Source organism: Leptinotarsa decemlineata, unplaced genomic scaffold (genome assembly GCF_025532065.1).
Source record: "Leptinotarsa decemlineata unplaced genomic scaffold, Ldec_3_MD MMD2_tig00000199_RagTag_RagTag, whole genome shotgun sequence".
Lineage (NCBI taxonomy): Eukaryota > Metazoa > Arthropoda > Insecta > Coleoptera > Chrysomelidae > Leptinotarsa > Leptinotarsa decemlineata.
The window spans coordinates 4,202,078-4,217,633 of NW_027412544.1; the positions used below are offsets into that span (position 1 = coordinate 4,202,078).

Sequence of the window (15,556 nt, forward strand, 5' to 3'; positions counted from 1 at the left end):
GATATTACGCCTGATAATATAAGAGCGATTTGTACGAGAGAAGTGATTCGACGTTTCGAAGCCTGTATAATATCTAATGGGCATCACTTTGAATAATTTTTATTACTTATTTCTAGGTACCTACCATTCTTATGAAATGATTTATCAAGTTATATTATTTACTTTGTTATTAATTAAAGATTTGTTTTCGAATACACCTCTTTCAATTTCGCAATTGTTTCATATTCAAAATGATTCCTGACTGAATTCCACAACTCAAAATTGAAACCATTACTTCGAACACCCAAAATTTTGACTAATTTTCATGTGATCTGATGCAGAGAGAATAATCGTATGAGATATTTTTAAAAATAATAGTCGTTCTCAAGACTTTACATTTTAAGCAATAACTCAACAACGCCGTAACCGAATTTCAAAAACCAAACATGAAATGATATCAGAATTTAACGTAGCATCTGAATATGTAATGATATACAGGGCGTTTTATTTTAAAAAATGGAATTTTGGTCTGTAGCACCTACACCAAACACCCTGTATATTTAAAAATTATATCAAAATATAGTTCTCATGAACTCCTAAAACTTTTGTATGAAACATTTTTGTGTATCTCCTTCAACAAACCAGATATTGCCTGTCACATAAAATGTGGGACACCCGGTAGAGTAAAATAAAGTAATTACGTCATCGTATTGGTTACAGTATGAATGAACAGAAAATATTTGAAAATTGAAATAAACAGTTTCACTATTCATAATATATAGGTGCAAATCTTGCTTTACTATTAAAAAAAATACAAAAGAAATTTGGCAATTCTCTGCCGTAAAGAAGCCACTGTTTTTATAATTTCAAAATGATTTTCAGATAGACCTTGACATTGTTAGCGTGATTTGTAAATACTCGGCCGTTCGCCGTTCAATCATTTTTCCCTCCATATTTCTTCTCAGTTAGAACACGTAAGTCACAGCGTTTTTCAGTCAGATCCTCATTTAATTTTATATCTGTTCCTTTCAAGTTACTTCTAGACTTATATAAAATTTAATTTGAAGTCATGTTACGGTGACGAATAGAATGTGGGGATGAGTATCGCCGTTGTGTCGCCAATGTTCAGTTCAGGAACTGATCGCGATTTGAGGGTTGAAATTCGATATTGGTGCAGTTATAATTACTTCAAATTTTTGTTATCTTTTTAAAATGTGGCGTCCTTGGACAAGTACTAATAGTAATAACGAATGTGATAACAACGCAGAATTTTTCCGGTGTAGTGATTCCAATAGCGATGGTGAACAATGCGAAAAAGAGATAGCAGTGAATGAGATTCGGATGCATTTGAATATTGAAACATAGAGAGTATGTATCAATGTATATAAGAATGTACATCTCAAGTTTGATTTCGAGGAAAACAAACTATTACAAGCAACATCAGATTTTACCGAAATTTCTTTCTCAACTGTACGTAAAATAGTCAAAAACAAACACGGGATGTGATACAGGATTACCAAAACCTTCAGATGTTCATCTAATAAAATCATTGAAAATAAAACGAAATACGACTGTTACAAAAGCAATAAAATTCCTACAACTGAAATCAGGATAAAGAAACTAGGATTTAGATTTGAAATAATAAACAAACTTCAAGCAGTTATGGAAAGCAAAAGAATAGTGGAATTGCGTAACAAATGTACAGAACCAATAACTAAATATAGACAAGAACAACGGCAAATTTTCTATTTGGACGAAACTTGGTATGACACTCACGACACAGTTACGAAAGGGTGGACTGATGGTTTGAGAATGTGTACGCCTAACATGGCATAAAAACAAAGGATCGCAACTAATCATTGTGCATTGCGGAGGAAGTGAAGGATGGGTTCCGAAGTCTTTGAAATTATGTGGAAAAAAACTTGAGGACTGCAATGTTGACTATCATAAGAACATGGAAGCTAATATTTCCGAGGAATGATTTGAAAACACATTTATCTCAAATTTGGATGCGAATAGTGTAACAGTTCTTGACAACGCTTCCTATCATTCGCGACAGCTCATCAAAGTACCTAATAAAAATTCGAGGAAAGGTGAAATACATTTTTTAATGGATAACAATTTGTATTTTCAAGATTACTAAAATACTTGAAGTTTTACAGACAAAAACATACATATTATAAAGTTCACGTCCTTGAGATTATTGCTGAAAAGTATAGACACACCATACTGAGATTTCCCCCCCTATTTTCGTGTTTTCATTTCCATCGAGATGACTTGGGAAAAATTGAAATAAAGCATCAGGCGTAAAAATACTTTTAAAAATTTGATAGGAAGGCAATATACCTAATTAAAGAAGAACTATCTAATATTGCCGAAGAAGACTGGCAGAAAATTAAAAAAACAATTTTAGTTGAAAAAGACAGGGGATTGGACACTTCCATATTAATGATGGAAATAAATTCATTATTGATTAATTGACGACAGTGATAGTGAAACAAACAGTATGGAAGAGGAATTATCGTAAGCTTTCGAAGAAAGTTAGTGAAATGTTTTTAAAGCGATCGATTGTATATATATACATATATATATATATATATATATATATATATATATATATATATATATATATAAATCAAAAATGAAAAACTCGTGGATACAACACTCCAAACGCGGGGCAAACCGCGGACACGTGTTATTGGCTATTGGTCTCATCAGCGCGGTGCAGCCAAGTGTGAAGATGGGCAACACTTGTTTGCCGAAAGCAGGAAACAACACAAACGCACGGAGTCAACAACAGAAGCCAACCGCACATTTGTGGTTCCAGTTAGAAGACCTAGAATTCCCAGGCTACATCTAACACGACCACGTAGGCAGCTATAGCTACCTGCGTGACTTCCGGGTCCAGGATATGAATACAAATAGAGATTTTATCGAGTGTGCATGATATAAATCAAAAATGAAAAACTCGTGGATACAACACTCCAAACAGGGGGACAAACCGCGGACACGTGTTTCTGGCTATTGGTCTCATCAGCGCGGTGCAGCCAAGTGTGAAGATGGGCAACACTTGTTTGCCGAAAGCAGGAAACAACACAAACGCACGAAGTCAACAACAGTTGACTGCTTTCAGCAAACAAGTGTTGCCCATCTTCACACTTGGCTGCACCGCGCTGATGAGACCAATAGCCAGAAACACGTGTCCGCGGTTTGCCCCCCTGTTTGGAGTGTTGTATCCACGAGTTTTTCATTTTTGATTTATATCATGCACACTCGATAAAATCTTTATATATATATATATATATATATATATATATATATATAAAATCAGAAATGATTATTGAATAACGAAATTAGTTAGCTCCCTAACTAAATTATCAAACGGGAGCTGTTGGACGGTAGGACGTTTACTTGTACTGTACATGGGTATAGGGACTTGATGGAAGAGGAGTTTTCAGCCTTCGTTCCTTTTTTTAGAGACTGTAGGTAATCCAGATATGAAACGTTTCCATTAAAATTTTTTAATGTCCTAATTGAAATTCCTGCCTGAAGCGGTGCCCGATAAAATTCAAATTACTCAATAAAATAAGAGCGTATACTCACATAACTTGGAGTTGCTGGTGTCTCCGGAGTAACTCATCTCGGCCAAGGACATCCAGGATAATTTCCCTTTCCCTGTCCGTTAATTGTGTTGCTTCAATGGTTGCCGCGGCAACGACGGCATGAGAGCATGCCGCTTCGTCACAACATGACATCACTTCTCGTTTACGGCAATTGTTATTTGATCCAGTACAATCGGTATATGGGGAGCTGGTAAAATTCAGTTAGCGAACAGGTGTTGAGGTAACTTTATTATTATAGCGTTCATAGAGGAATCACATTTCTGATTGGGTGCGGGAATGGCGCGTGCAGGTATTGATTAGATATTAGATCATTAGCTGCCATGTGATGTTCGAATTTTAGCGGTAATTTCAGGCCAATGCTTACAATTTCCAGAAAAAAAATGATGAAATCCATATTATTCCGTATTAAAAAACACGCTTTAATGTGAGATTTTCATTTGAAAGTTTACAAAACCGTGACACAGATTTCGCTATACAATAGCATTTTCGAGCGTCAAAGTATCGTGACGCATCACACGCGAAACACGTGTCGCGGCCTTGTAAACTCTCAAGTAGAAATCTCACACTGAAGTGCGTTTTTTGAATACGTTATAATCGATTTTCATCAAGTATCGGCCAGTTCTATCACATTTTCGATATTATTCATTAGCTCTATAAGAAAATGGTTCATTCATCAGGAAGTGTTACCCAAATTTTTCAATTTCGAAGGAAAATCAAAGTTTAAAATATTACTGTAACGTCACTACCATCGAGGCTTTTACCTTTACTTTTCAAACCACCTTCTATACTGTATATGAATTTTGTAAAGAATAAAAACGTACATGAATAAATATACGACATAAACTTTCCATTTAGAACTACTTATTCAAATTTTTTTCAAGAAATGTTAAAATGATATTATGTGAAACATTAGTTTTTCAAATTTTAATTATGCGGATTCGTTTGCAGTAAAAAATCCAGAAAGTACAAAACTGTTTATGATATAAAACAGTTTCAAAAATTATCACACAAATTGCTTGAAATCGAATGGTTGGATATGGAACTTAGAAGAATTCACCATACAAATTCATTATATCATCAAATTATCTCAACAAAAATTTCAATATGTCTATCTCTATACAGTGTGTCCGCAAAGTATGGAATAAATTCGATATTTCCAAAACCAAAGGTCGTTTTACAAAAACCTGAAACACATCGATTTTTAATTTTAATATTCTACATTTAACAACAAAATTTCATTATACAGGGTGATCCATATTAATGTGATGTCATCGGTAATTTTTTTTAAATGCAACACCCTGTATTTAGACACCCTGTGTCAGTTTTAGATAATCCGTAACGAGTTGATTCCAAAACGGTATGATACTTAGGGTCTAACGGACAGAATTTGAAAGATGTGCGCTGAGAAAATAAATTTTATTGATATCTAATAAAAGTAGAAATTAATTAATTTCATTCAATTTATTTTTCTAATGAATAATTTAACAATGGGAAAGTACTACAGTGATAAATACATGACTTTATTTCAAATGTTCGAACTGTAGTCCTTGCTGTATTTGACAGTAACCTAAACGTTGAATGAATTCTTGTTGAACCTTGTTTATGATTTCTTGAGAAATATTTTCTATTTCTGCTCGAATTCTCTCTTTTGATTCTTGAATATTTGCTGGTTTCGTTTCATAAAAAACATTCTACAGATGGCCCCACATAAAGTAATCCAACGGATTTGAGTCTGGCGACCTCGCTGGCAATTCAATATGTCCACGTCTACCAATCCATCGGTTCGTAAACATTTGGTCGAGATACTTTCGAACAACTGCTACATAATGTGGAGATGCACCATCCTGTTGTAACCATAAACTTTCATCAAAACTTCCAGGATTGATTCTACTGGGAAATAAATTAATTGAAGTGGTTACAAGATATCTCCATAAAAAGTGAAGGTATGGTGGTCCGTCTAAAGAACCGTCGAAAAAGTAGGGTTCGATGATCCTGTTTCTTACAATGCCAGCCCATAGATTTACCTTTTGCGGGTATTATGTATGATGCTTACGCATTGAGTGGGGGTTTTCTTTGGCCCAGTACCTATAATTCTGACGGTTGACCCCACCATTTAATGTAAAAGTGGCTTCATCAGAAAAAAATATATTTTTTACGAGGAGACGGTCTTAGTGACAGTTATCCATCATGGCTTCACAAAATTCTATTCTTCTATCTGGATCATCCTCGTTTAATTCCTGTGGAAGTGGTAGTGCGCCCGACTCACAATCGGAAGGCCGTGGGTTCGATTCCCGCTTCGACCAGATTTTTTTCTCGAGAGAATTCATCTGGTTGAAGCTGGAATGATTCTGCAACCGTGTTAGGAATCACACGTTAAAAGGTAAGACCTCGTTAGTCCTTAGCTCGCACAAGTTTCTCAACTTCTGAGAGTTGTCGTTCGTATGGGGCGACAGCTGATTAACGGAAAAACAGATTTTAAACAGATTTAAACAGAAGTTAGATTTTGAAGAGATCCATTTTTCCAATTTTAATACTTTTACTTTGTGTACAGTTGCTTTACTGACATCGAAATCACGACTAACCTTACGAACAGAAGTGTGCACATCTTCTACAAAAGCAAGTAGAACATCTAGTATTGTATCATCATTTACAGAAGGACAACCTGATTTGCGTGCATTTTTAACTGTACCAGTTTCTCGAAATTTATTTTCAATCTTATTTACTGCTGACTGCGTTATGCGTCTTTCTGGATACTTTTCATTAAATGAGTTACACACTTCCATCTGAGTTCGCGATCTGTCTCCATAGCCAATATAAGTATTTCAATTCTTTGCTTTACACTTAAATGCATTACTACTTCAAATTAATTCGAAGCAATACGACAGAAAATTCACGAATTGATACAATAACTACTGTCCTATTCAACAGTTACTGAACGTCAATCGAAATAATGACATTTCATAATAACAAAAAAACCAGCCGCCTAGTTTTTTGAAATTAATAAGAAATACTTGTTAGCACGGTTACTGATAAATTAATCATTAGAAAAAAATGTAAAATAATTAATCAATTTCTACTTTTATTAGATATCAATAAAATTTATTTTCTAAGCTCAGATCTTTCAAATTCGATCCGTTAGACCCCAAGTATCATACCTTTTCGGAATCAGCTCGTTACGGATTATCTAAAATTGACACCAATTACAGGATGTTGTATTAAAAAAAATTACCGATAACGTCATCACATTAATATGGATCACCCTGTATAATGAAATTTCGTTGTAAAATGTAGAATATTGAAATTAAAAATCAATGTGTTTCAGGTTTTTGTAAAACTACCTTTGGTTTTGGAAATATCGAATTCATTCCATACTTTACGGACACACTGTAGATATAAATGGAAACATTCAGACGTTTCTTTACATATCAAATTTATAAGTTGCGCAACTCTGTACCTGAATCCTTGCAATTAAGTCAAATTATAAAAATTTCCTACTTGAAAAATAAAAGTTAGTTTTATCTTAACTTGCTCTCATGTGTTCTCTTGTAACCTTATTATTCTGTATATATTATGTAAAGACGTATTATTATTATTAAATATATCTTTTACAAAATTTCAAATGTCAATGCTTCATGTAATATGAAAAGCAATATGAAAAGTACTACAGGAAAATCCTTAAAGCGCCCTCAGAGCGGTGCCTGTGCGAAAGTAGCGATTTACAATGGATTTGAATCGCTAGAGATTTGGAAAAACGTTCTCAGAAAATACATTCCACATAAACGCAGTTCATGAACAGTGAAGTTCGAGGTGTACTGAGTTGAACCTCAAAACGATGAGCAGCCACAGTCCGTTACGTATTTCTGATATGTATCGCTCTTGGTGTAATCAAATGTGCCAAGTCATCTGAATACTTCTCGTGAAACTATCTATAGAAGAGAGAAAAATCTCCAACCTTTTTTCGATGTTCCAGGCTATCGAGGTTGCACTTGATGTTCGGAACTAATCATCAAATGAAAGAGAAATGCATTAGGCATAATTAGTTTTACGGTGGATGACTTCATATTAAATCGTTTGCTGTCTTTGCTCTTTGTCTCACTTTGAACTTGCTTCATTTTGCATGTGTGTTGGCTTGAGTTGCGTAATGGCGTGCAAATTCAAAAATTGGGTGACTGTTTCCTCGTAGCACCGTTGGATATGAGAATAACAGAATCACTCGTAGCGGTATTATTCCCTGAGAGCCGACCTATTCTGAGCTGTATGTATCCATACCGGAAAGATGACCCATCAGTGTCATTAACAGAACCTTCGAGATATCGGTCGCCCTCACGTCGTCAAAAGTGGTATCATGGTTATGAGACACTCTGTCATAATGGACATAGTCTACTAGACTGTTCATAACCAAAGTAACCGAGGAATCCAACTCTGACTCTATAGAGAAGAAGACGTCGACCAAAGGACCACCACTGTTGAAAGTATAACATTGGATCAAGAGAGGGAGTTTTCAGTTCTCCAACTCCTAACACTGTTAACAAATCTAGGAGATTAGGTGTAGCAGTCGAAAAATTACTGAGTTGCCTCCTCAAGAACAGAATATTTAATGAGCATGACTTGTATCAAATTCTTAAGAATCAGGAGCAGAGTCTGCATTATGTGCGTGACTGCGAATGTCAAACAATGATTCACCAGAAACAGAGATGAGATGAGAGAGTAATGCATGGTTGAATCTGATAATGACTTACAGATGCACTCATATGGGAAGGATGCTGCGGTCATTGAAATGGGAATCTTGCACCTTGAATAACCGACAACCAATATCGACCAGTTAACTGAAACCTTTTGTCATTATGACTGCCGTAGAGAATATTCCAAATAATGAACCACATTTACGATTTTGGGGTTGCAAATTCCGGCCTGCAAATTCTACAGGTTACCTGAGAAGATCAGCAGAGAGTCTTTCGGATGGTGGATGCACTCAATAATCTGCAGCCATGGGAAGGTGTACTCTCCGAAATGCGTCTCAGAAGACTTTCCAAACAGTTGTGTTGCTCACCTACATAACGTAAGTGGTCGTAGTCTATCATGTCCTCACCAGATTGGGGAAAGTGAACCATGGTCTGTCAAATTCAGAGTGGACTATCCTTCACAAGAAAATATCAGACTCTTGTAGCTATACTCTGTGCCTTTCTCACCACGGAGGTTTCAGAGTTTCGCAAAGTATCACTCTTGCCAGTTGACTTGAAAGATCACTCACCAAATAAATAATCGGATTCACTGAGAAGTTGAACTTTTTTATGCCGGACGGATCCACTCACTTTGGACCTACCCCCTACTTACCTACATACGTTCCTTCTCGAAAGTTTTCTTCTTGTCAATGCCTCTATCCATGCAGGAAATTACAGAAAATAGATAATTCTGCCACTAAATTCAACATTGAATCGATCCTTCAAATGTGGTTCAAATCCACATCAATCCAACCAGATGACAAATCGTGTCCGCAACTATTGTAACAGCAACTCGATTGTAACACGAAAACAATGGTTTATGATAAAGTAGAGTTCTCGGTGAATTTTTCGCTTTCAGGTCGATAAGGCCGGTCGCTCTATAAACAGACATTATTTCCCAGAGTAATTTATCAATTTTCAGCCTGCCTGTGGAAGTACATCCGCATAAACAACTTCGGAACTAGATTTGTTTTTCGGCACTCATTTTGAAAGCTTGAGCGAATCGATTCACTGTGGTCAGGTTGAAATGTTGAACACACCATTCTTTCTGATTGAAAATTATTCAGAAGTTGAGGGGTTGTTGAGAGACAGAGAGATATTCAGTGCATTTTTTTGATGCCCCCCTTTTATTTTTTGAACAGGTCAACTACATAACTACATAATATAAGGTAATAAGCTTGAAGTCAGTTCAGAAGATGCTCGAAATGGTTGCCTTGAACTTCTTGACATATGAACAGCCTATCCGATATTTCACACTGAACATATCAATATCTCTACAAATATTTATTATTCTCTGTCCATAGATGTCAAATCTGGCGAGCGGGCTAGCCATTTTGTAGGACCTCGACGGTCAATCCAACGACCCGGAAAAGTAGTATCCAAATAGTTTCTTACTCGTCTGGAGTAATGTGGTGGTGCTCCATCTTGTTGGAATACAATATCCGTATCGAATCCGTTACGATTCGCTTCGACGATTTCAATGATGAGAGGGTCAACAGTAGTTTTCAGCATATTCAAATACAGTTACCCTGTTGAATTTTGATCAATAAATAGAGGTCTTACAATATGGTTTCCCAATATTCCTGCCCAAACGTTAATTTTTTCTGGATATTGGGTTTGTGTTTCCCGGACAACGTGAGGGTTGGTGTCACTAATTTTGTCTGTAAATATTGCCGTTTAAAAAAATTCACATACATTAATTATGTATGGATGATACCTATTTCTCTTCAAGAAGAAGGAGACACCTCACAATCATTCGCGACGGAATAAGTAGACTGTTCAGGATTTATTACCATCTCACCAATTATTTGCACTTGCTGTTCTTCCGGAAAGGACGGATGACCTGGGGGCTTTTTGTTATGTACACTACCGGTAGTTGTGAATTTGGATACAAGTTCCCTCAAATATTTTCTACAGATAGGACGATTCGGAAAACGTTTATTGAAAATCCTTTCGGTCTTGTGAAAGTTACGCGTCGCACCGTAAACAAAAATCGCTTCAATTTTTTCTTCCAATGGACGAGAATTGACCATTTTAGAGATTGTTGACGTGGTACCTTTCTACTAGTAAAACCGAAAACTAAAAGAGAATATTCTAACTGAATAATGAGGTTCATTGTCGTACTGACATTTTTTGTCCTTTTTATAAACAGAAAATAACTTAACTAACCTTATCAGGTTGATGCAATTGCCATATGGCAGATAAAAAGGAATATTTCTAGAAATATCGGTATTAATGTTGTTTCTCTTCAGGAAATTTTTAATTGTTTCGCCATGTTGTAATAGGTGAAGATATTGACTTCATATTCAAGGGTTGTGAAGTATTCGTCACGAGCTTCAAAATGATGTGTCACAAGACCGATCTTTTCATTTAATTTTTTTTCCTAGATGGCACCCAGTCGCCATCTTGAAAGTTTCATTTGTCAATTTCACTTCAAAATGAAGTATTTATACATTAATTTCATTATCCCAAATTTGTTGAGTTGACCGGTTCAAAAAATAAAAGGGGGAGGACATTAAAGAAATGCACTGTAGATGGAATTTGGCATTGTACTATTTATCAAGGTTACGAAAAACATTTTCACATAATTTAGTGGTACATAAGAAGATCGATAATGACTATCAGAAGATACACTTGCAGATACTTCTCGTTCAACCAGCAGCATAACCACGCTGAAATTAATCGAGTGGATCATCTACAGATCGGTTTCGAAGAATTACCCTTCGACCCAAACAGTAATGTGTCTGGGTCTCGAATGACTTCAAACATGGCTCTGCTACATGTAATGCACTTTGGTCTGAAAAACATAAATGAAATTCCAACGTTATAAATTAATGGGTTCTGGTGAATGCTGCCGGAGAACAACAATTTCCTTAGTTGATACCACGCCGGGAATTACATTATATCCGACAGATATTTATGTAAAATATATCACAGATTCCAGTTTTACACATGCTTCTCGTTCATACAGTGTACCTGGGACTCAACACTCGACTGCATATATGGAACCTTCGTCTGAGAGAAAGATTCGTGAGCTCCATTTAGTGAACGTGACGTGGGGTTACGCCTTGAAACCGGTCTGTATGTCATCGACTCTATTGATTGAGGCTAGTGAGCCTCATCTCCAACTGGCGTTGGCCTCTTAGGGGCAGCGGCTCCGCTAGCGGGTAAAGGGATACAGGGCTGCGGTAATCCATTCATGGGTGCATTGCAGCCCCATTATGAGGCACTGGACGGCTTATGCTGTTCCGTGATCCTCGCCTGCTTCTGTACGGATCCAAGCGTTCGAGGTGTCGGGGCTTGCGGTCCTTCCGGGCTCTAGTATCCGAGTCTAGCCTTGGAGGGCACCAAGGCAGACGCTTGAGGTGTCGGAACCCGGTTGGACGGAGCTACTAGTATCCGAGCTTAGGACCCCGGCCGGCCACTTCCGGGACCATATTCCCAACTGATTTGGCATGGCTGGCGGGGGCAGGTGTGCGACGCGAGCACTCTCTGGCGAAAGAAGAGCTTAGTTAACTTGTACGAACGTTCGGTCGAACGCTGCCGATGGTCCTGTCTCTTGGTTAGCCACACTAAGTAGATGTAAGGAAGCAATTCCGGGTTCGGTGAGCGGGAGGAAGCCCTGCGAAATCCTGTTGGTGTGGGGTGAGGAGCGGTACCCGCAAGGATTTCCCGAAAATCCACCCCTCCACGCCCGATCGCATCCAACGCCAGGGTACGTCTGGGGTGCCTAACCGGCCCCCAGGCCCCCCGGTGCGGTCGTAACTATGACTCTCTTAATCAGAATTTGAGCGTGGTCCTGCTGCTGTATGTACCAAAAACAAGACCATCTGTGTAGAAACTTGCATGAATAAAGAAAGTATTGAACTTTTGAGTTTTCATCATGACTCATCTCTCACCTGAACCTTTCACATCACTAATTTTCAACCAGCAAACCAGCAAAATTTGTTAATGCCATTCAGCGAATAGCTACAGTAGCTGGTCAAAAAGCAGCTGCCTCTAGTGGCATACTATGCAATTTACAGAGTGGGCCAAATTGGACACTTTTAAAGGAAAACTCCTGTTTTGAAACTAGATAAATGAAAACTGATGGCTGTGTCTGAGGGGTCAAATTTTATGACGAACTTAATCCTGAAAACCGCATATCAATATCTATCATCGTTCCTGAATTACAGCATGTTTGTCGAAAATGTGCATTTTCGAAAAGTTACTGTAACTTCTTCCTGTCAAAAATTTCTTGTTTCTATGAAAACAATTTCAAAGCACTTTTTTGCGGAGAATGCAATAAAACTTATTTTTTCAAATGAGATATCAATAGTTATTGATGAAAAACTGTTTTTAATGGGACACCCTATATATTCCTGCATATTTCAATAGAGCTTAAAATAACCTTTGTAATGTTGAGCTCTATGTAGCACACTTGATGTTTTGCTAAAGGCATCTTTGAAACACAGAGCTTTAGGGTTTTTTCATATAGACTTTGAAACGCAAACTTTGATCAAGTAGGCTTTGGATGATGCGGCTAAAAAACAGAATACAAAATCTTTACTAGTAACTGTCAAATTTTGATTTTAGTAGTAAAGACGCACTTCAATAAGTGGTTTTTGTTAAATTTTCAAACACATTCGCAATTAATGGTGAGAATTATGAAAAACGGAATATGATAGTCTGTTTTATTCAAACCGGGGAAAATGCAGAAGCAGCAAGCAATCCAGAAAGAAGACAACCTTTTAGAAACATTTTCGCAAGATTGCGACAACCTGATGGTGGTCAATTTGAAGAAAAAGACCAAAATTATATGAATCAAATAGTTGTAAGGAGATGGAAGAAATAGTCGTCAACGCGAAATATCAAGACCTAACAAAAACTAGCGTTAGAGGGATTTGGAAAAAATTGGAATTCAAGCCAGAAGAGTTCATCAACTCAGACCAGGAGATTTTGAACGTCGCATGGCTTTTTGCTAGTTGTTCCAGGAAAGTTGTAACCAAGTGCGTGATTTTTCATTAGATTTCATTTGGACAGAAGAAGCTTGTGCGAGCAGTGCTGGCATTTTCAACCCCTACAATTCTTATACTTGGGCACAACAAAAACCTCATTCAATTGTGGAGCAGAGAAGTTAAGGAAGATTTAGATTTAGTGTGTGTGTAGGCACTCTCACATCTCGAAGGTATTTAGAAATTTTAAGACAAAATATTGAACCCCTTGTTAAAGAAATGCCACTAATGGAGCTCAAAAAATATATTTACAATGAAATTATATTGAAATAAATACAAGTATTAAAAATTCAACAATTAAATAAAAAATCAAAGATTCCAAACCAAGTTACTTCACGTTGTTTCGATTGTTAATATCCACATTCGTCTTCGGGTGATGACTAACTTTTTTTGCTTAATATAATTGTTACTTTCAGCTTTTTTTTTATTTTCAGTTTGCACTGGTTTTTTTAGTAATTTCAAATCATTTTATATGTTATTAGACAATGGAAGTCCGAACATTGTAAGGTTTTATTTTGTGAGTGAAAGAATAAAATAAAACTTACTTTTAACACAAATATCATAAAAAGTTTTTTGTACAACTGTCCTGTTTTCATGATTAAATAAATAAATTCAATATTTCTACAAAAACACATGTTGACATCTCTTGTCAGTTAACTATTTTCTTAAATGAAATCAATAAAATTACTTTTGTCTAAATACTGGAAAATTTTATTTATACGACCGGTTTCAGGTTTGATCCCATTAACAAGTATAAAACTGTATGCCAACTCAAAATACCATCCTGAAAATTCTAGGGGTTGTTAAATTCATAAATTCAAGAGAGGAGACCTACATAAATCAAGTTGCTCGGATATATATTTCAGGTTTTTAATTGATTTGTTAATTTCCATGGCCTCCAACAGATTCATTTTTCTCCCTTTATTACATATATGTAGGATTTTGAGGTCATCTTCATTTATCTTGTGGTTTGATTCTTGAAAATGTTCGTACATTGCAGATTTTTTGTCCAAACAGATGTGTTCACGCAGTCTTATTTCAAAATTTCTACCGGTTTGGCCTGTATATACTGCAGAGCATTCGCCACACTCTATTCTATATATCCCTGCCTTTTTCATTCTATTCCGTTTGGGTCTTGCATTGAACAGGGTTCTACCTAAATTATTATTACTTGTGAAAGCTGCTGAAATTTTGTATTTAGAGAAATAATTTTGAATATTATCTGAAAGTTCACCTGAGTAATTGATGCTACTGTACTTGACTATATTGTGTTCTCGACAGTTTGGGTATAATTCATTCATAAGTGTTTTGTGAGTTTTACCTGATCTTATATTTTCTATTAGGGAAATTGGTATCTGATTTTTCACTGCAATTTGCTTAATTATTTTTATTTCAACTTGGAAATTTTTTTCCGGTAAAAGTATTGCGAAATCTCTGTGTATCATTGACCTAAACGCGGATAGCTTATGTGAGAGAGGACTGAAAGAGTCAAAAGGAATTGTACAGTCTGTCAACGTGTTTTTCCGGTAGATATTGAATTGTGAATCATTATTATAGTCTATTTCAAAAGAGTGTAGAGTAATAAATCATGAAGTGTCATAAAATTTGCCTGAATTTCGTTGTCGTCCATGGGCGTAGGCAAATCTTAGGATTATTAAACTTAATAATTAAAGTAAATTAAAAATTACAGACATAGATAATAATAAAAGGCCATTTTTGGGAAGTAATTTGGTCTAAAACTAAGTACCTACATGTATTTAGGTAAGTAAAATTTCTTAAAAAAAGATTAAGATTAATTTTAGTGGTTCTTGTAAACTTATTTAATATGCAATTTGGGTTCATATACTTGAGCATGATTTCTCAAAAAAGGGTTAACACTTAGTTCCGAGGTGCCATTTAAAATGAAATATGTCAAGGTATTGTTTGATCAAGCCATTATGGAAATCACATCAGAAAACTGGCAAAAAGCAATCCAGCATGTTTTAAAAGAGGAAGATAAAATGTGGGAACTGGACAACTTGGTCGATCAGGTGGTTGACCCTATAATTATAACACCAGGGGATGATGACAGTTCTTCGGATGAAGACTATACTGATGTAGAATAATTTAATTGAATTGTAAATATACTGTAGCGGGATAAGCAATCTGGACAGAGACCAGTGTATCAGTGACAGTGACACTTTTGCTTAGGTTAGGGTTTAGAATTAAGGGTAGTCTGAATAATTATTTTCTCGGAAGG

The 15,556-nt window shown here is 36.2% G+C and overlaps 1 protein-coding gene across 1 annotated transcript in view; it reads right to left on the reverse strand.

Moving 5' to 3' along the window:
- Positions 1-15,556, reverse strand: part of btsz (bitesize) — a 414,949-nt gene that overhangs the window by 384,873 nt on the left and 14,520 nt on the right. Inside the window, 1 exon segment of the mRNA XM_074172806.1 lies at positions 3,583-3,789. Coding sequence (XP_074028907.1) covers positions 3,583-3,734 — 152 coding nt within the window. The 5' untranslated portion in view covers positions 3,735-3,789.